Genomic DNA, 21,586 nt, shown 5'->3' on the forward strand with positions numbered 1-21,586 from the left:
GGCTTTCGGCAACAGGAAAAAGTTTGGAGAATTCTCTGCATCAAAGACTTCGCCTCCCTTGATACCAATCTACCTTATTTCTTGACGCCACCGCAAACCTTGCATCCCAACTGGTCTGCGACTGGGTGACTGGAAATGTGACGTCACAGCTCTTGTCAGCTTGAGAGTCGCAGACCGGTCAGAGACAAATTGCAAGGAAATCATGAGGATTTGACATGTCAAATCCTTACGATTGATCGCAAGCTCAATCCAACTTCCAGCCAATCAGACAGCAGCACTGATGTGATGTCACACCTGAAAGCTGCAAGCAGTGGGTCATCTACATCCAGGGTGACAATCGACAAAAAAGATCAACAAAGAAGGCTACACAATTTAGACTTGTGAAAAATATTTTCTTGGCACTAGTATTTAGCCGAAGGACATTGTTAACTGAGATGTAGGTAGATCCCACAACCCTCAGGTTTCAAATGAAGGCGAAGAGAATGGACCACTCCTGTTTTACAAGAAATCCTTGTCCACATTGTACTTGGCACTTCACAATTTTAGAAGCTAAGAAGTGTCTCTGGTGTCCAGCAAAGGACACTGATCATGGAAGTCATCTTAAGTGACCCTGGGGTCTAAGTGATCCTGGGGTCAAGGTGAATGTGACCCGTCATCTACTTCCTGTTTGCTTGAACTTGTATCTCCTGTGGGCCAGAGCTTGGAGAATGTTGGCGATATTGCGGCAATCATCTGAGAAATTAAGTGAAAGAGATATAGACAAAATAACTCAAGCACATGCATGTAAATAAGATCAACTAGACTCTTTCATATAAAATTATAGTTGATCACATACAATAAACTCTGAAGTTACTTTCTACAATTTTGAATAATTGCCTATGCCAAGGTGATTTGTGAGATCAAATTATGCATGCCATCAATTATTCGTCTTCTGTAGGCCGAATTTCGCCAATTCAAACAGATTTCTGAGACTCCCAAGATATTTGACTTGGAAAAATTTAACTGTACTTGCAATGGTAAATCAAATTTGCAGTTGCATTCCTACATCCTATATGGTTCAATATAGCCTTTTATGTATTTAGAATTCCAAATGTGAAGACTCTGATAGTATAATAAAAAAGCTACATTTGTGAAAAAAATGATACAAAATTGGCAGTTGAAAGCAAGTGGATTTGGCTATGTTAACTCATGGTACGGCTATATTATTATTTGCCAGTTGAAAAATCAATACCAGGATGGAGGATGAGTATAGGTGTTTATAAGATAATAATGCTTAATGCAGAAGATTAAAGATTAGAGCCTGCTTGAATAGATGGTACATTACCATTCATTATACTATCTCACGGAAGTCTGATCAATGACAATAGGGGGCCGTTTCATAAAGCTGTCCGTAAGTTACTAACAACTGGTGAACCTTTCATACGCGCTAAACCATCGCCAATGAATATACCGTTTGCCACTAGAAAGGATCACCAGTCGTTCTTAAAGTTGCTCTTAACTTACAAACAGCTTTATTAAACACCCACCTTTCTTTGCATGGCCCAAAACTCCCTTCATTCACAAGCAAATGAATAATATTAATAACAATTTTATATACTGCAAATTCGAAAATTGCCTCTAAGCAGTTAAGAGAAAGGAGATATGAAGTATAAAGGAAATAGAAAGAGAAATACTTTGCACAACAAAATGTACCAAAACTAATATTACAATTTACAACTTTTTCTCACCAGATCATGAATAAAGCCGACCTACAGCGATTCGAAAACAGCTTTTAACCAGCTACACATGGATGGGTTAAATAAAATTAAGTAAAACAGCTGTTCTTGACTTGCCATACAGCGGCCATAGAGGAAATGTGATGGAGGTATTATTTTACCACCTGTTCGCTGAACAGCTTTATCAAATTTAAAATCTTGTAAATAATTCCAATAATACAAATATTGTTTGTTTCTTCCACATCCCTATCTTCTGTCAAATCTCTTTCTAAACCCCTTCATGTTTCTCTTTTCCTTTTATAACTCTGCCCATTTTTCTTTCTTCCTTCATCATTCCCTTCTTATCATCTTGTCTTCGTAAGAACCCTTGAGTTATTTTAGTTGCTTCGCTTCAATATACCGATGGTACCGAGCCTGACTTGTTTGCTTGACAGCCAATCACGGCTCGCCATTTAGCGTCCATTGTCTAGTTTCAGTTCTATTATACATTGTTTTGCTCTAGCATTCCAGTCATTCATGCGATTTTAATCCGATGAGTGCATGTCGAAAAGCTTCACTATGTCCGTTCTTAATGCTATTTTACTATCTTGTCTTTTTTTCCCTCCCCTTTTCACTGTAATTCCCTTTCTTGCAATGATTGCCTTCCAACAACAATTTTTCTAAATTTGTCCTGTTTTTAATTTTGCATTTTTAATCTTTTGATTTGCCAATTTCCATTTTTAACTGCTCCAACTTTTTCTTTCTTTCATCCTCCCCTCCTCATTGTCTTCTCTTATTTCTTCATCACATCCCCCATACCATAATAGCTCTCTCTATTGTTAATCAGCTTACCTATGCCACTATGATGCCTGCCGACATGTGGAATGTTTAGTTTCTCTAACATCTGCATCATTCCTTTGGGGTAGTGACTAGTAACTGTAGCATAAGCCTGATTAAATACAAACAAAAAATATATTGATATTCAATTGTCACTTTGCACTTCAAAAGGCACAAAAAACCTGTGCTGCTAACATAGAGCTATAACTGTTGAAAAGTCACAATGAAACAGTGCTCTGCAATATCAAAGATAATAACAACTGTAACAAGTGATATCAACTGCAGGGTCTCATTGCACTAAAGTTATTACAACACATACAAAGATTCTTGTTATTTGATTGGTTGAAAGCCATTCAATATTTGATCCATTTTGTGCTACATGCAAATTTCAATTTCCATTGCACGGCGACCGTGCATTTTTAATTTTTCCATTGCAAGGTTGAGCTTTCTCCTCCAGCAAGTACCACTAAAAGCATCTGTGTATGTGTGTGTTTGCATGCATCAAGGTAAGCGCATCAACAAAAAGGCTGACGGTGCGTACTCAGATTCATGAACCAAATTGCGGCACAAAAGAACAAAAATAATTAACTGCTTTCATACACAGAGAAAATAATAAAATTTCTGAGAAACTGAATTGTCAGACAAAGGCAAAATATGTCTTAATTCCATATGCTTTTTTCTTCTTCTTCTCTATTGTCAAATAACAAAATCTAGAACATTTGTTGCCTAAATCAAATGATGCATGTCTTCGTTTGTCCATTATACGACCTATCCACTCTCGTTGAGGCTATGTTCAATCCATTGCACTCAGAGCCTCAACTCGTGTGAGGATAGATTGCCTAATGAACTCTTGTGCATGCATCATTTGTATACTATTATGGTAACTTTGCCATCCATTCCAATGGTATCTTTCCATTGTATGGCAAAGTTACCATAATAGTAACTTGCCAAGAAAGATAGCCAAGCGCGATTGGTCCATAACGCGTCACGTGATATGATCAAAATCAATGTATTTTCCCAGCCGGTCCACCTTCGATGAATATATTGACCAACCGGTCCATGAATATATTTTTATACGTGTATGGCGCCCTCTTGTGGATTAGATGTTACCATGCATTATCGGCCTGCCTTGGGTCCTGGACCTGGACTGGGCTCGAACTTAGATTTAGATCTAGGGCTAGGCCTAAACAAAGTTGATTTGAATAGAAAAGGGTCATTCACTGCGTTAGACTATAGATCAAGATCTAACGTTAGATCTATACCAGTTCAATCAATCACTGTGAATATCATAAACATGCTGCACGCATCGTTAGGCCTAACTTTATCTTCATCATTAGAGGCTATCTAATATAACAGATATTGACTGATGGGATGTGTAAAAAAAAATTCTTTGGACCACCTAAATGATTAATATTTTCCCTCGTGATCATATTTTCCCTCAGCGCTGCGCGCTTCGGGAAAATACAAATCCGGCGGTCCAAAGAATGTTTATATTACACACCCCATAAGTCAATATCTGTATAATAGTAACTTTTATGCAACGGGGCCAATCTGTGGCAACAACATGCTACCAAATCAAAATTGATTCAAATATTGAAATTTCTTGTGCCAAAAGTTCTAATAAAAACTGTGCCAAATCAATATTAAGTTACGCATAAGTTTTGACTACATTACGATCAGTTGAAATAATGTCTACATGTATATTGCATTGTAACATGGCCATATGGATCTTAATCAAATGATCAGCTGTAATCTATCATCATGTGAACAGGTGGGTGTTTCATAAAGCTGTTGGTAAGATACGAGCAACTTTGAGAACTGGTTCACCTTTCTCACATGCTTAATTATCACCAATGAACATTTAATTGTGAATAATTTACCACAAGAAAGGATTACCAGTCATTCTTTAAGCTGCTCCTAACTTATGAACAGCTTTATGAAACAGCCCACAAGCTTTCTTTTCAGCTTACAGAAAAATTGCCAATGACTGATACTATTGACCTGTCTTGGCTTTGGGAAAAGTTTTGTTTATCAAATAACAAGAATCCACTTCTCAACAGGTGGGCCGCAAAGCTCTCTTAGGTGAGCCGTGAGATGCTCCAGATGGAGCAAAAATAGGGAAAAACTATAGTATATTTCACAGATGTGTATGAACATATTATGTAAAACTTAGGTATCATGCATGTTGCAAAGAATGCACATGCACACTACGATGGTTTCAATCTCACTTTGATTTGAACCTTATATGCAGGCATATTATGTACATGTATGTAGTTAGTTGTCGCCCATTTACCAGACATTTGCGAATGCAGATTAGTTCTCAAACTGTTTGTTTCCAATAAGTTTCAGAGCTTTGTGTTCAAATTTCATGAAACGTTTTATCATCAAAATGGATGTTTTACTAAAATTTTTGTAGGTGGGCCTAAAAAAAATACCGAATCAAGTAAAAAAAAGGTTGAGAAGCGCTGTTATAAAACATATGCACATCATTTTGCCTCGGCATTTAAAAAATTACACACATGTTTTGAAGTCTAAACTGTTACAAATGTATCTTGTGCGTATAATTCTAACTAATGACCTTAATGAGGTGTATTATTAGTAGAAATCCCACTTCAATTATTGAATGCTTACCTTCTTAATGTTAAGCCATCTTCTGAAGTATGAGTGATATGGAAGCTCAAAATGGGCACATTGGCTTGGCAACCTGTAAGTTCACAATAAAAAAACAGCTTAAAGACTCCCACTTACAATTTTTTACACTCCTGGTAATATCAGATGGTTGAATTGTCATATTAATAATAATAATATGCAACATTTATATAGTGCTTAATACAAATGTTTCTAAGCACTGCATACTATTACCGCGGCTTTAGCATGGCTACCCTGATTGGGCGCATCGAGCATTCAAGGAATTCCTTCCTCTTGGGTACCTACATGTATTTACTACACCTGGGTGAAGAGTGGCAAATGTTCGTTAACGCCTTGCCAAAGGAAATGAGTGCTGCAGTGGGATTTGAACCCCTTACCTCGTGGTTCAAAGTCTGTACATATCCACTGAGCCACAACAGTAGCCTTTATATTTCATTCATTTTGTTCATTTACTCAAGCTCACGTGTTGTAAAATTATTACAACCCACAGTTAAAAAAAGACGCTGAAAAATCGTCAAATAATTGTTTCCCATTTTTAAAGCATTTATAATGTCTCTTTCTCTAAAATCTGACATTCAATCATATGAGAATAATCAAATACATTTGCATGAATTTCAATATAATTCGATACAATTTTTTTTTAAATCTAAAAAGGCAATTGGCAGCATTTAAGAACTATACATGTAGAAATACATATTCCTGAAAACACAGATAAGTTATTGGATGTATTCAAAATATGTTTCCCTTACATAGTTTTCAGATCCCAGTCTCCGCACGTGACAAATATGAATTTAATGTCTGGGTCTATAAGGCCTTCCTTCTCCATCCATATGTGAAATAACTATTGGAAATGAAAACAAAACCAAAAAATAAATAACTACATGTACAAACACTTTGTGTTAAAATAAGATATAAGCGTAGGCCTATCAAAATAAAGATACAATTAATGTGTGTTACCTCTCACTATTAAGTAAAGTCACTATTTAAGATAATCAATTGTTCTCGGTGGACTCTTTTTTTTTATTGCAGACCATAAAGCAAACTAAAATTTTTTAAATCGATAAACAGATATATACCATGCACATGATGATATAAAGAATTAATTAAATATTTTTGAAAATCCATTAGGTTGTACCAAGCCAATTCTGACATTGTCATATAATTATCATAATAGAAGAGGTGATTTTTAAATTATTTTTATTTTTTGGTATGCAATAATTTTGTAGTCTTGCAACACCAAGCAGTACTACTAACAAATATTTCATCAATCATGCAAAAATATAAACTAACATACCTTCAAAGTATCTGCAAATGTTGGTTGATTTTTTACCATGTCACGGGTGATTCCTGTAAGCTGGGAATAAACAAGCAAAATATATTTTATTCATTTTAAGCCTCTGATAACTTGTGAAATGAAATAAAATTCTATAACCTTTTTCTTGTAATTGACCTACTTCATAACTTTCCATCAATTTAATATTTTCATGTATATTTCAAATTCAAGTCAATGTAATTTTATTCTCTTAATTAATCATTCTGTTTACCAATTTATGGAGTGGGAAGGATATCTATACAATTTGCTTTTTATGGTCCAAAATAAAAGTAAAAAAAACAACAACATATAACTAGTTCTCAGTAAATTCTGAATGGCATCTAACATCTAAAATGCATTATATCCCATAGTTTTCACTGCAAAAGCCGAGAGCATGAGAAAAGTGACTATTGCCATGATATAGTAATTTTCCCTATCCATCAAAATCCCAGTTACGCCAGCACAGGGCTCTGTGTGATGTACTAACCTGTGCGTGGGCGCGGTGCAGCTGGTATGGCATAACTGCCTGTGGCAGTGAGTGTATGCAGCCAGCGCGACAGGCCGAGCCCAGTGCAGCATATCAACGTTGCATGAAAGTCGGACTTACCAGTGTGGTAGTAATAAGGCAATGTGAAATTAGTTCTCATTTATGAATTATCATGCAGAAGATACAATTCTAATCAAAATGGCCATCTCTTTGGATTATCAAGTATCGATCGCTTTATCATAATATGTAGCATCTTCAAACAGGATACTTGTCAAGGAGAAAAACAAGGTGAGTCAAGATCCAGCCATTAATCCTGCGCGCTACATCTTGAGTGAAACTGCAGCGGCACATCACAATCGCAGCAGCACGCTAGCTAGCCGGACATGTACCTCTCAATAACTGGAGACGGGTAGATACCGCACGCAGCCTACACAAGAACTGGCACTGGCTAGCATTAAACTTAGAAACTAGGACCTAGTTCTAGCTTGTGACCGTCTAATGTTAGCTACACCTGATTTGAATTGGTTCAGATTATATCTACATGTAGATGAACTTGATCTAGATCTACATGTACAGTTCTAACATATAGAAGGGATATAAAACAAATACACCATGCCTTTCTTGGATCCAGCTAATGGGAAATGAAGAGAGATAAAATAGTTCCCTTTTTTCCCTTAGGGCCACTTTCAATCAATTTACTTTACCCTCAGCAAGCCTCCGTAGTAAATTGATAGAAAGTTGCCCCCGGGAAGAAGTTCCTATTTTATATCTCTTCATTACCAATAGTTTTTGCTAGATCCTTGAAAGACATGATATATGTGTATACTATATTTTGAAATAAATGTAGCATTTTTATCCAAAATACTTCATACTCACCCTTGTGCAGAATTCCCCAACACCATGAACCTGTGGCTCAACATACTGATGAAATGTGGCTTCTGTCTGGAAAGTTTTACCACTAACTTTAAGAACAGGAAATTCAATCACCTCCTACAAAAGAATAATGCAATAAAATGTTGTGAATTTGCTCAAAATTATTTTAAGAGTGTACTTCCAATGAATTAATGCCATGGAACATGAATTCACCTTAAACTTATTCCCCTCCAGTATACAACTCATTATTTTTTCTGGATATTATTTTCATTGTATTTAGTACTGATAAAGGACATGTACATCAAAATAATAGATTTACTATTTATAAGTTTAAAATGTCTGATTTCAGACTTAAAGAATCAGACCAGACCCAACAGTGAAATTGACAAATCACAATCAAAAGCTGATGAACTAAGTACTGAACAAAGCAAGTTTCATGCATTTTTCAGAAGAAACTACATGTACATGTATGAGTGCTAAGGTCTTTCCAAGCCAGAAACTACTAAGAATGTAAAAATTTGAAAGGGTGTGGCTTTCCATCCAGTTACAGGGGCGATTCAGTATACATTGTAGCAGCAGTGCTGACTTGGTAAACAACTATAGTTTTTTTTTCAAAAACAATATTCATATAAAATAACATTTAAAACACCAAGTTGATTGACCTTGATCATGTGACCTGAGACTAACTGATTGCCCAAAAGGTATGAATTCCTGTTCCTTACTAGGGTTTGAATCCATAATTCATCTATTTGTACACAGGTTTGAGTCAAAATGGGGGTGGAGGAGGGGGGGGGGGGTCACAAGCACCACTGCCTGGATCCATGTACATGTAGTCTGCAGGCCCAGACCCTTGATTTTCATGATTTGCATAGTGCATAATGCAGAGTCTGAAGTAATGAGACTAGATTCACTATGTATGGTGGCTGGCTCTTCCAAATTTTTAACCCAGGCAGCTCCGGCCCGGAGCCCAGGACTCGTTCGTGTAATACTAGTCAAACATATACTCTCCAAAATGCGGTAGAATGTGGTCGCAATAGCACTCCACATAAAAGGGGAAAAAATAAATTATGCACTTATCTCAGAATTCCTGACATTGAGGCACGAACTGGACTCACAAAAAAGGAAAAGTTCTGTCTCATTCGTTCTCCTTCTGTCAATATTGAAAACAAAATGACCGATCGATACCAACACGAACGCGACATAGACGTCTAACTTTTCCTTTTTGAGGGTCCAGTTTGTGCCTCCATGTCAGGAATTCTGTCTCATGATAGACATTCATCCATATAATTGTGGTAAAATCATAATTTATTTTCCCTTTTATTTGGAGTGCTATTGCGACCACATTCCACCCCATTTTGGAGAGTATGTGTTTGACTAGTATTACACGAAGGAGTCCTGGGCTCCGGCCCATGAAGCGGGCCGAAGCTCTCTGGGTTACCAAAATATTTGACACAGAAAGAGACTTTGGCATCTAGTCTTTTCTCGAGACCTGTTATTGGTTAAAGTGACAAATATGAGTCTGTGCTTGTAGACTAGGATCCATGCCAGCATGCATACGTAAATTACTAGAACAATGTACAAATCTAGGTTCCAATTTAAACTGTCCTTTTAAATTGAGATCATGCAGTGAGGATAGCTCATCTCAAGCCCTTCCATGCTTGGTTTAAAATGTTCCAACCAATGTCACAAATTGGCAAAAATGCCATGAATCATGACTTCACAAGTTATTCTAGACCAAGTGAGATGACTATACCTGAGGTTCTATCTTTTGATTCTCCAAGCAGGTTGCTTCAAAATCCAGGACCAGAAAGTAATCAAAGTCTTGGGGTACGATGGGGGAAGTGTTCCCATTTCCTGATGCCATTCTCCGAAAATTCCAAGGCCTCAGCAAGGAAGGGGGTGAGCTTGATAGCAGAGAGGTATTCCAGGATGGATGGAAGCAAGAGAAGACTCTCCTTGTAATATGGCAGTCTCCCAGAAAGAAACACTTGTGGTGGCAAATCCTTGAGAAGTGAAACATTGGATTCTCCTGAAAAAAAAAACATAAGAACCACGAAGGAAATTGAGAGAAATATTTGTGGATCAGATTGAAAAGAGATAAAGAAAAAAAATGATAATTGTGCACATACATGTAATGTCTTGGACACAGTCTGTAATTAATGCTATGGGTCATTTCACCAGGTTGGGACACAGTTACATGTAGTGTTGACATGTCATGTACAAATCATAGAGCTATAACTCTATGTATAAATAAAGCTATGAACTTAACTTACCGGTACTTTATTTCATAATGTGATACTTTTATCAATACAATGAATCATTCTGACAAGTTACAGCCTGGCACATTGAACTCTTAAAAAAATGTAATTTGGCATTGTTGGTGTTATGTCATATTTATTCCCTCCATTTTCTGGTATTTGAACTTATCAATGTTAATTTCCTTAGTGTGTATTTTTATTAAGAATAATACTACTTCCATCGAACACTGGAGGAAAAAAAAATCTTTAAGTGCAAGATCACATGCTACCTCAAAAGTAAGGAAAAAAACAAAATCCTTTAAAAGAAATGATTAAAAAAGGTTGAAAAACTCACTTTTTCTTCTGGGGGACCATTGCATTTTAGACAGACATTGCAAATAGAGGGCACGCAATTTATAATCATATCAAAGATACTACAACACAAGGGAAAGATTAGGCATTCAAACTATTTTAAATGCAGATTGATGCAGGCCATTACATGAATTTGGTGAAGGGTCCGGTTTAATTTTTTAGAGTATTTCATTCACTCTGCTTATTAAGGTAATTCTTTTATTAACAATAACAGCTTCTTCTTTCCTTGCGCTTGATAGCAAATGAAGGTTGTACTGCATTAAAGGCACATAGGCATTTTTTATTTTTCAAAAAAGTGTCGCTGCTAAAAATGATTTCAAAAGTTGAGCCATCATTACTGATGATAATGTACAAGATTTTTCAAAAGAACTTTATTGATTGGTGCCTATATTCATCAAATAATCATAAAGAATTTGGCAATGAGGTCTACAGAAGTTACATACTATACTGACTGGCTGAACTGATGATAAATAACTTCATCTGTCAGACTGAGTGTATTCAGATTCAGATTGTGAATTTAATTAGCACCACCATTGGAAAGTACCCTGGAAAAGAGAATCCTCACCTCTACCAGACTGAGCTTGAGCCCGGGGTAGATCTAAGCAATTTTTTGCCACACGTTCTTATTTAAAAAAAATGAAATAAAAATCTAGAAACATTTTTTGTCGCATTGGGACCTAAATAGCTTGATAAAAACTGCCAGAGTAGCTCTTTTGTTCAAAATCTACAGATATTTAATAATAATTTTTACCTACATGTATGTCTTTATATAATTTGTGAAATCTAAATGGCAATAAACAGTATATTTTAATACTATTTATTGTCAAGTCCCAAGTAAGGTAAGAAACACTAAAAAAAAAAATCTGAAGAGAACAAAATGAAAGTCTCGACAAGCTTTTGTCATTTTTGGTGGAGGTGTATATGGAACTCTTTCTGAAATTTGAAAACATAACTTTGTTATTTTATATCCATTTTTAATGATATTTTCAGTGTTATGGTTGTTGGAATTTTCTCTTTTCATTTAAGTTGGATTTTTCTCTTTTTATTTAAGTCAATTTTTGGGGGGTGAACTTGTCCTTTATATGAATAATTTCTTGGTAGATTTGTTCTTTGTCTTGTCTTTCCATTAATGCCCACAATCATTATATTGATTATTATGGCATATGAACGTCAAGATTGACTTGACCTGAATTTTGCTGGGACCGGCAGGTGCAATACACCGGGTGAACACCCTACTTTTTGATGAATAGTGTATTAGTTTTAAACGTGCATAGGTTGTGACTCTCCTATACACAAGATCAACATTTTTGTTCTTTCTGATGGATGGAGTGTTTTCAAACTGCATTCACACCTGCACTGAATACAGTGGTGTGGCACGCTTACACACAATGCTATAGCTCTCTCTTAGGTGATCCCTCCACTGTTTGGAGAGTCCAAGCATCAAAAAGAACAAATCTAAGCCCAGTAAGTTAGAGATTGAGGATCAAGTTGAAGAGGTAGTCATAATTTTTTTGTAGAAAAAAGAGAGAATTGAGGACCAGTCTGTTATTCACTTCAGATGGGAGACCAGGCCAGTGATTCTGAACATTGTCTTTTCATTGTTTTTTCAGAGATATGACAAAATCGGTATTCTGGTGGATGTCATAACTTTTGTCACAAAAATTTTCATAAATTTTGTCTCTTCTCTTTAGCGCGCACCAAAAATACACGGCTTTAAATGCGCAATCCTTTTATACAAGCAAAAGATATGACAAAAGTTATGACAGGAGGGTAGCAGTCACAAATTTTGTCAAATCCTGTAGTACCAAATATCCTGACACCCTGCTGACTAAATGTCAAGCAAATAATGATATCATTTATATTGGATTGTGTTATTAGTTTCACTATCATCCATGACAAATTTCAACATTATTTTATCATGCTACAAGTAGTTAGGCCCTACATATTAATTCCTACTTTTTTCCGTTTTCCTTCTTTTTCTAGTCATAGATGTAAAAAGTTGAACTTTTTGGTGTGTTTATTTAAAGTTATTTTAAGACAAATGATGATTTTAAGCTGATAATTGCAAATCAGGTTTCTTTCAGGTTGTATTTTAATATCCAAATAATACCTAAAGTCACATCTTTATCTTTTGACCTTGACATTTAATATCTTTTGACCTTGAAATTTAACTAAAAATAGCTGAAAATGCCTTAAAATAGTATTTTCAGCTACTTTTAGATCAATTTCAAGGTTAAAAGATAAAGATGTGAATTTATGAATTATTTGGATATTAAAATACAACCTGAAAAGAACATGATTTGCAATTATCAGCTTAAAATCATCATTTGTGTTGAAATGACACATATTATGAAAGTCTGTGTAAAAACCTTTAACAATGGAATTTTGGTGGATTAAAGATTTTGGGTGAATTTCAGCCATCTTTTCAAGGTCATTGTGTTGTAAAAAAAAATGATTTAATACTAGATCATCCAAGTACTCATTATGGACTACCAATATTGCAAATATCAACATGATCAGGCTTTTAGTCTGTAAGAAAATCAATTCTGAAACGTGTTGTAAAACTCACGGGTGTTGTGAATATGCTAATTTTAAGCATTTTCAGCTATTTTTAGATCAATGTCAAGGTCAAAAGATAAAGATGTGACTTTAGGTATTATTTGGATATTAAAATACAACCTGAAAGGAACATGATTTGCAATTATCAGCTTAAAATCATCATTTGTCTTAAAAGGACACATACGTGAAAGTCGGAGTAAACAACCTTTAACGATAGGATATTGGCAGATTAAAGATTTTGGGTGAATTTCAGCCATCTCTTCAAGGTCATTGTGTTATTTACAAAAAAAAGAATTAATAATAGATCATCCAAGTACTCATTATGGACTATCAATAGTGCAAATATCAACATGATCAGGCTTTAAGTCTGTGAGAAAATCAATTCTGAAATGTGTTGTAAAGCTCACGGGTGTTGTGAATATGCTAATTTAAGGCATTTTCAGCTATTTTTAGATCAATGTCAAGGTCAAAAGGTAGAAATTTTGCTTTGTTTGTTATTTGGATATTGAAATAGAACCTAAAAGGAACAAGATTGGCAATTATCAGCTTAAAATAATCATTTGTGTTGAAATGACACACAAGTGAAAGTGCGTGTAAATACAGTTTAGCGCCCTATAATCACGGAAAATCGACCTGATTTATTGTTTTTAATGATTTTCAGCTGTATTTTTTAAGGTCTTTGCCAAATAGTCAAACTCTTTGTAATGCATATCCTTTTAGTACTAATTACAGACTACCATTACAGACAATACCAGTACTTGTTGGCTTTTCATTTCTAATTTATTGCAATTTGAAATGTGCTGATAAACTGTGTGTATCGTTTTACATTGGTTTGGGGGTGTTTACGACCATATTCAAATGCGTAAACCAGCTATTTAACATTTCGGTCACAAAAAATTTTAAGTATCCCATGAAAATATAGGTAATTGTCTATCAGTATACAGAAATTGGAGTAGCTCCTCGATGGGACGAGGGGTGATCCGTGACCTTGAACTTGGCAACTTTTATAAAAAATCCAACTTTGAGGGCGCCCTTCAAGAAAACGACGTGCACGTTTGAGCCAATTTTTTGTAGGTCTGTTGAGCAAGTGATAGTCTTCAAGTATGCATAATATTGGGCTCTAAGCTAATTGAATTTGGAAGTTATGAGCTTCCAAATGTGCACCCAAAATCACTGACTTGGACGCTTAACACCATTTTCGGCGACCTCGTGCGCAATAACGGCTGGTCAGATCCGTGCCGTAATATACTGTGGATGTTAAGACAAAAAAGTTCTTCCAATTTCCAGAAAATAAGCACTCTACCTTATCAAACTTGGTTGCAGCAGTCAATCAAATATAGTAAATTTTTTTAAAACTAGGTTGTTTGTCCACGCATTGGTTGCTAAGGGAGGCCATACCATTTGACCTTGGGGCAAAATATTTCAGATTTTTCCGTCAGACACTTGGGGGAACATTTGGTGCGAGTTTAAAGAAAATCGAAGGGGGTCGGGTGACAAATTGTCTGAAAATTGGTTGATTTGACGTGGATTGACCCCTATATAAATATTAAATGTATGTATGTATGCACTTGTTCACTGCTACCACCCTGCCTGTGGGGAATCTAGAGGTAGGACTATGGTATGCCAATGTTGTACAGAGCACACACTTTAAAAAATCATTAAAATATCACTTTTTTGACCAAAATTACTTTTCCATACAGTTGCAATTTATTTTTCATTAGTAATTGGGAATAATTTTTTTATTCACCAGCAGCGTTTTCGCCAGAAAAAAAATCACCCATGTCGGGGACTTGTGCTCCCACTCCCGGGGGGTGGGTGCGGAAGCGACGGCCTTTTCATCAGAGACGCTAAGGAAGCCCCATTGTGGCGTATTTTTAAGCCCACACAAATGCACATAAATGCTAGGCCTGGGAGTAAACATCGATTGATCGAATGGTTCGATTGGCATGCCGCCAATCACCAATCGATTAGCAAAATTTACACAAATCGAATGTTCGGCAGATCCCGATTATGACATTGGGAGAACTCGAATACCCAAGTGATAATAACAAAATGACAAGAAAACAATGATGACACTTCATACAGGTTTAAAAATTATGTTACCGAGATAATTTTTCAAAAATAATCAATGATTGTATTACATTCACAGTTACACACCAACATGATTTTTTTTTAATCCCACCCAACCTTGCCCTCGATACACAAAATGAGTTCATTGTCTGCGTGCACAAAACAATAAGAAAACACACAACCAAGCTCACTTGAGCTGATTGGACCTTCGGATAGCCAATGAAACTTTTGGGGAAACAAAGAAGGCAGCAGTGGTTCCCTTATCAGGAGAGGTCATGACTTCAGAAATAAATTGACCCCTCCCCCATCTGTGTGTGTGTGAGGGAGAGAGAAAGATAAGGGTGGGAGCCAGAGAATTCCTTTCATGTTTCAAAACAATAATGCAACCTTTTTTCTATCCCCTCACACAATGAAAACTACATTCCAACATGCGACCGTCTTCACCGGTACTTTCTCGACTAGTCTCCAAAAATAGATCCATTACATGTAGGTTCAAATGATAAAAAATCGTAATTTTAAAAGGTATTTCAAATTAAATATTTTGCAAAATATTTTTTTGAAATACATGTGTAGAATCGTGGGCAGTGCCACAAGTGGGGGCGGGGACATGGTATGGGCAAGGGATGAAATTGTTCAAGAAATGCTCCACCTGGGGTCAGTCTCAAAGAATAGTTCATGAATGAGTTGTTTACATCTTTGGGCTTTGGACTGGCTTATCTGGGCTGATTCATTCATATGCAGGGGTGTGGCACTTGGAGGGATGCATGCGTAATACCAGAGTACCAGCATGGATTTAGGAAGGATTTTCATTGGAACAATAAAGTGAAAGTTTTAATCTCATTTCATGTAGTTTCTTAAGATATAAATATCATGGAAAAGGGGAAAAGGTCCTACTTTCATTTATTCTAAACATGTGACTTTGATGGAGATTTCACCATAAAGTAGGTCAACTACATGTATTGTGACTTAAAAGACCTGATTCCCGACGAACAATCGAATCATTCGATTATTTTTTCAGGAAATAATTGAATGGTAAAAATGACAATCATCCCAGGCCTAACATCCATGCACCATAGCGGTCACGCACAGTTCTCAAACTCCTTTGCTATTCGTTCATTGTGTGCAGAGAGGGCGGGATAAAATGACAAACACAGCACAATCCTTTGCTATTCGTTCATTGTGTTTATAGAGGGCGGGATAAATGACAAACACAGTACAAGTTCCTTGTATACACAATGCATTTATTCCAAGTTCCACTCCCATCATATCAGTAAGCGCAGCTCCCGGTAGGTCATGGAGCATAGCCGGTGTGATGTGCGGGGCAGACGGGGGAATAGGCAACGGAACGACCGTACCGTGCCGTCATATGCCCGCAAAAGCAGCCGCGAGCTAGCTGCGCGCCTTGCCACTTTCCTAGCCGTAGTAGGCCTGTAAGTGGTCTTAAGTTGGTGGGACTTCGGCGCAACCCGATAAATGAAGTTGATATCACTAAGATGAGTTCATGGAGTGTATTATTTTTTTCTGAATATTTCCATTTAATTTTTCCACGCATGTCGCCATGCATGTCGCTGAAATTTTACGCATGGTTCCACTTGGTCTCCATTTCCGCACGCATGGTGTTTGAACCATGCGTATACTGGCGAGAACGCTGTTCACCAGAGCGCTCAAAACCTTGAATTTTGGGCATATATTTGTGTACGCCCTCTACTGGTGGAAAGTAATAATATGGCAAGAATATTTTCATTTTTTGATCTCTATTTTTAATTAAGAAAAAAATTATTTAAAGAATCAAATTTAAATAAGAGCCAAGTTGTTGTACATGTTGTATGAATAATAGATGTAATGGAAACTGTCAGTGTAAAAAAATCAAGCATTTGCCCCACAGAAAGAGAAAATAAGCCAAACATTGCCACCCTTATTTTGCCACACATGGAGATATAACTGAGAACAAGGTTATATTATAACCTTGTTCATTGAATGAGTGTATGTATGTATGTATCCGGATTACTGCGGCAGCTCGAACACGTACTGAAGACGTGTCGGGGTCCCCGGGGCAAGTATCCGGACAGGTTGTGTGTCTGGAAGATCAAGAAAGTCATTTTGAAAAATTTACAAGCGAAGTTGAGCAATTTTTAGTACAAAATGATAGGAAATATCATTGAGAACAAAATAGAAGATGACTACAAATATTGAATTCATATTCTTAGTGTAATCCAAAGACAAAAAAGAAGGCTTCAAAAATATTAAGTGTCCGGATACCCGACCCCCCCCCCTCCCCCCATCCTAAGCGACACGAGTCATGATTAACTGGACACCAATTCATGTGTATGGGACCGAGGCGAGACGAGGAAAAGACAAATATCGATCAATAATTTTTTTCCGAACATTATCCCTCAAAGGCTCCAACATGTCCAGTTTTTATACTTACTAAATTGGTGCTCCTTAATGGGTAGCCTATTGGTACACTACTCATAGATTTCCTTGACCTCGGAGTTTACCTCGGACATTCTGAAAAAAAGTGAAATAGACGGTCACATGCGGAAGTCTTTCGCCGCGCCGACCTACCGACCGCTGCGCATGCGCACGTGATCCATCCAATCGAGACTGTGTCTGTCAGCTGTACTGTATTGCCGTGTACTTGGGCAATGACGAAAATAATCTGTATTTTGCCATAACAAATATTACAGTAAAGTGTGAATAAATAAATGCTATCTAAAGTTTGATAGTAAGTATATAATTGTAGTTTTCAATAATCTGTGAACTTGTATCGTAAATTTGCATGTATTTCCATTAAAATTTCCTAAGAAAATCCGACGTCAGTGTCACTGAAATTAGTTAACCAGATCATCACTGTTTGTTTTGACTGAGAGTGAGACGCTGAGAGGCCGAGTGTTTTGTGTCATTCGTATTGCCGGCATGTACAAAATCTTATGCACACTATGTGAATAATTATTATCACGACTCCATGTAACTTGTAAATTACAATAGCATTTATATAAGCCATATACCTACCTTAGTGACATTTTACCAGGTAGTAGGCAGGTCAGGAGCAGTGAGCTGAGTAGGCGTATCGGCTATACCGTATAGGGCCTACCAGCCAGAACTTGAACACGTGGCGCAGTGCGCCTTTCAATTGCCAGCGCCAGCGGTACCGCAAACACATCGGAGAATGTCAATACGCAACGTCAATGAGGAGGCTACTGCCGGGTCGGCCACAATCGTGCCTTCGCAAACATGCATGATTATTGATGAGCCTCATAAACTTCACAATTTGACTGAGTAGTGGTTGATCTTACTAATGCCAAAAATGGTGATTTTTTTATCACTTTTTTTTACGGAAAAATAAAATTGGAAGAAGTTGACCAAAAAAAATATACAATATTCCCTAAAGTGCTTCTTACGTCGGCTCGGTGTCCGTCAGGGCTTCTCTAAATTACAGATAATTTTTGTTTCAGAAGGGGAAAAAGATGACACCAACATGACCATTTTTTCATGCCAGAAATCGAACACCATGATTGATATATTGATTGAATTTCAACACGTAATTAATTAAAGGTCAAGTCCACCTCAGAAAAATGTTGATTTGAATCAATAGAGAAAAATCAGACAAGCACAACGCTAATAATATCATCAAAATCAGATTACTAAAATAAGAAAGTTATGACATTTCAAAGTTTCGCTTATTTTTAACAAAAAAGTTACTAAACGAGCCAGTTACATCCAAATGAGAGTCGATGATGTCACTCACTAACTATTCCTTTTGTTTTTTATTGTTTGAATTATAAAATATTTTAATTTTTACGAATTTGATGATTAGGACCTCCTTGCCTGAAGCACAAAATGTTAAAATAATGGAATTCCACGTGTTCAGGGAGGAATGGAACTTAATTTCACATGACAATGAGTAGAAAATAAAAATATTTCATATTTCATATAATAAAATACAAAAGAAATAGTGAGTGAGTGATGTCATCAGTTCTCTCATTTGCATACAGACTGAGATGTGCATATGACTGTTTTGTGAAATGAAGCGAAACTTTAAAGTGTCATAACTTTCTTATTTTACATCTGATTTTGATGAAATTTTCAGTGTTATGCTTGTTGAATTTTTCTCTTTTTATTCAAATCAAGTTTTTGTTGGGTTGGACTTTTCCTTTAATGGTAGTCTTAAGCAAGCATTGATTATGATCTCTTCTTTTGATATCTATTTGTTTTTTTCTTTAATTTTGACCAAATGCTTTTTTTGTGTGTTAATTTGCCCATATTTTATTCATAATTTACACATTTTTTTTTTTTTTTGGGGGGGGTGGCAAATACTAAGGACTAGATAAACGGGCTGTACGTGGCCTTGGGTTTTTGTTTTTCAATTTAACACATGCTTTGAGGTATGGGCATATATCCCGGGGGGGGGGGGGGGGGGATGACGCGTCTGGCCCCCCTACCGAAAATAGTAGGGCGGGGACACAATGTCCCTCCTACCGTGACTATTTGTGGTCTTTTCATTATGATGGAAAAAAATACATAATTCACAATCTAAATTATCATGTTTTTTTGTTTAAAGTTACCATACACTTTGGGTGAAAACCCTTTTTTGTTGGGGGGGGGGGGTTGTCAAACTTTTGTTAAAATGACCTTACATAAAACCTTTTTTTTGCTTGTCAATTTTTTTTTAAATGACCTTGCATTATATTTTGGATGATAACCTTTTTGGGGGGTTGTTAATTTTTTTTGGGTTAAAAATACCTTATATTTTGGGTGATAAGCTTTTTTTTTGCTCGTCATTTTTTTTTAAAATGACCTTGCATTATATTTTTGGGGATAACTATTTTTTTTTTGGGGGGGGGTGTTCATTTTTGGAGGGGTTAAAAACCTTATATTTTGGGTGATAACCCTTTTTTTTGGGGGGGGGGTGAGGTCAGGTTTCCCTTCCTTAGGGGACAGATTTTCTCCAATGGGAGGGTTTCCTTTTATCATGATTTTTCACCCGTTTTCCCAGAAAACAAGGTTATCCTCATAAACCAAGACAAATTTTGTCTTGATAAATTTAGATTGTCCTTGTTATGGGGACAGTTTTTTGTCACTTACCCCTGCGGGACATAGAAGGCAATTACTAAAAATAGATTCAGTGACTTCAGTCTCCCCCCCCCCCCTTCACTGTCTATTTTTAATGACTTGGCGTCTTCCAATAATCTTGTTATGAAACTTGATATGTTGATGAGCGTACTTGCTTGGTGTCAACACTTGACAGGTGAATGAACTTAATATTGTGTGGAGAAATCTTACTTTTCATTTCAATGCAGTAAAGCATTGAAAAGTGGGGATCAAGGCACTCATTTGAGCACATCTGTGATGGTGCAATCTATCTATCCTACAGTAGGCCCATGAATACTGGTATCATGACGTCATCAGCTGGGAATGGTAGGATGGGGGTCGGGTGTCCAGACACTATATTTTTGAAGCCTTTGTCTTTGGATTCCACTAAAAATGTGAATTCAATGGAAGTAATCATCTTATATTTTGTTCTCTATAATATTTCCTAACATTTTGTACTAAAAATTGATGAAACTTCGCTTGTAAATTTTTCCAAATTAGTTCTAAAATTGATTGTGCGGATGCACAACCTGTCTGGACATACAACAACTGGGTATACATCAAGCCGCATAGATCTAGTCAAAAAACTGTTTAAGGCCTACAGCTTGATGGCCGATTGGCGGGGCTAGACAAGTCTATAAATTCTAAGAAAGCATTTGGTAAACAAAACGGACCGTCAATCATCTGGTTTACATTAGATTAGGGTATGTTTTAATTGTAATTGATTGTTGTCTGCAGTCACAAGGTGAAAGGTAATAGAGGTCATTTAGAAATTAGACACACATGTGTATCATTCTGTTCTTCTATTAAATAGAGGAAGTATAATTTCCGCTGTGTGCAGTTGAAAGTTTGAAAATCCATCCATTTTGAAATATATTTCACAGGAATTGATAACAGTCGTTTCCATGAAAATTTCAATCAACCCGAACAAATAGTTGATTCGTATAAATCTAAGAGAAAATTAGACAGTAATAATGCTTTTAGTTTCATAAAATTCTAGTGTAAAAGAGGAAAGTTTATGACAATGCTTATATTTTTTCACAGAACATCACAAAGCAGTGAAATTAGAAGGTTGATGATGTCACTCAATATTCCATCCTAGGTCATACATGTAGGAATGACATCAAAACCATTATGTGAAATCAAACAAAATTTAAAATGTCATTACTTTCATGTTATATCTGATTTTTATTGAAATTTGAAATTTTCACTTGCCGTTGGCATGTTTTATTTTTATCTTTTATCTACATGACTATCTGCATTTTGTTGAGGTTTCCTTCATATTTCATAAGGTCAAGTCCACCTCAGAAAAATGTTGATTTGAACCAATATTTTTAGAGAAAAATCAGACAATCACAATGCTAAAAATTACATCAAACTCGGATGTAATTTAATAAGAAAGTAA

The 21,586-nt window shown here is 36.2% G+C and overlaps 2 protein-coding genes across 3 annotated transcripts in view; one reads left to right on the plus strand and one right to left on the minus strand.

The window, feature by feature from the left end:
- Positions 1-466: 466 nt before the first annotated feature.
- LOC121424344 (ERI1 exoribonuclease 3-like) lies at positions 467-17,651 on the minus strand. 2 transcript variants are annotated; one of them, XM_041619994.1, is made up of 8 exons: positions 17,519-17,651; positions 9,606-9,878; positions 7,856-7,969; positions 6,475-6,534; positions 5,930-6,021; positions 5,163-5,235; positions 2,547-2,643; positions 467-732 (listed from the first exon to the last, which is right to left on the minus strand). In XM_041619994.1, exons 1-8 carry the CDS (start codon positions 17,561-17,563, stop codon positions 653-655), a joined length of 834 nt encoding a protein of 277 aa, XP_041475928.1. In that variant the 5' UTR covers positions 17,564-17,651; the 3' UTR covers positions 467-652. The 2 variants fall into 2 exon arrangements, with proteins under 2 accessions (XP_041475928.1, XP_041475927.1); XM_041619993.1 differs by having other exon boundaries at positions 9,606-9,881.
- A 139-nt stretch (positions 17,652-17,790) lies between these two features.
- Positions 17,791-21,586, plus strand: part of LOC121423664 — a 32,772-nt gene continuing 28,976 nt past the window's right edge. Inside the window, exon 1 of the mRNA XM_041619088.1 lies at positions 17,791-17,815. The gene's annotated coding sequence lies outside the window, so the exon portion shown is untranslated. The remainder of the gene's footprint in view (positions 17,816-21,586) is intronic.

This window comes from Lytechinus variegatus, chromosome 11 (genome assembly GCF_018143015.1).
Source record: "Lytechinus variegatus isolate NC3 chromosome 11, Lvar_3.0, whole genome shotgun sequence".
In the NCBI taxonomy this organism is placed as follows: domain Eukaryota; kingdom Metazoa; phylum Echinodermata; class Echinoidea; order Temnopleuroida; family Toxopneustidae; genus Lytechinus; species Lytechinus variegatus.

Coding starts and splice junctions, on each gene's coding strand:
- LOC121424344 (XM_041619993.1), bottom strand. CDS start 17,563: ATGAGTAGTGTACCAATAGGCTACCCATTAAGGAGCACCAATTTA. Junction 9,882..17,518: donor CATTAAGGAGCACCAATTTA/GTAAGTATAAAA, acceptor TTTTTTTTTCAG/GAGAATCCAATGTTTCACTT. Junction 7,970..9,605: donor ATCAAAAGATAGAACCTCAG/GTATAGTCATCT, acceptor ATTCTTTTGTAG/GAGGTGATTGAATTTCCTGT.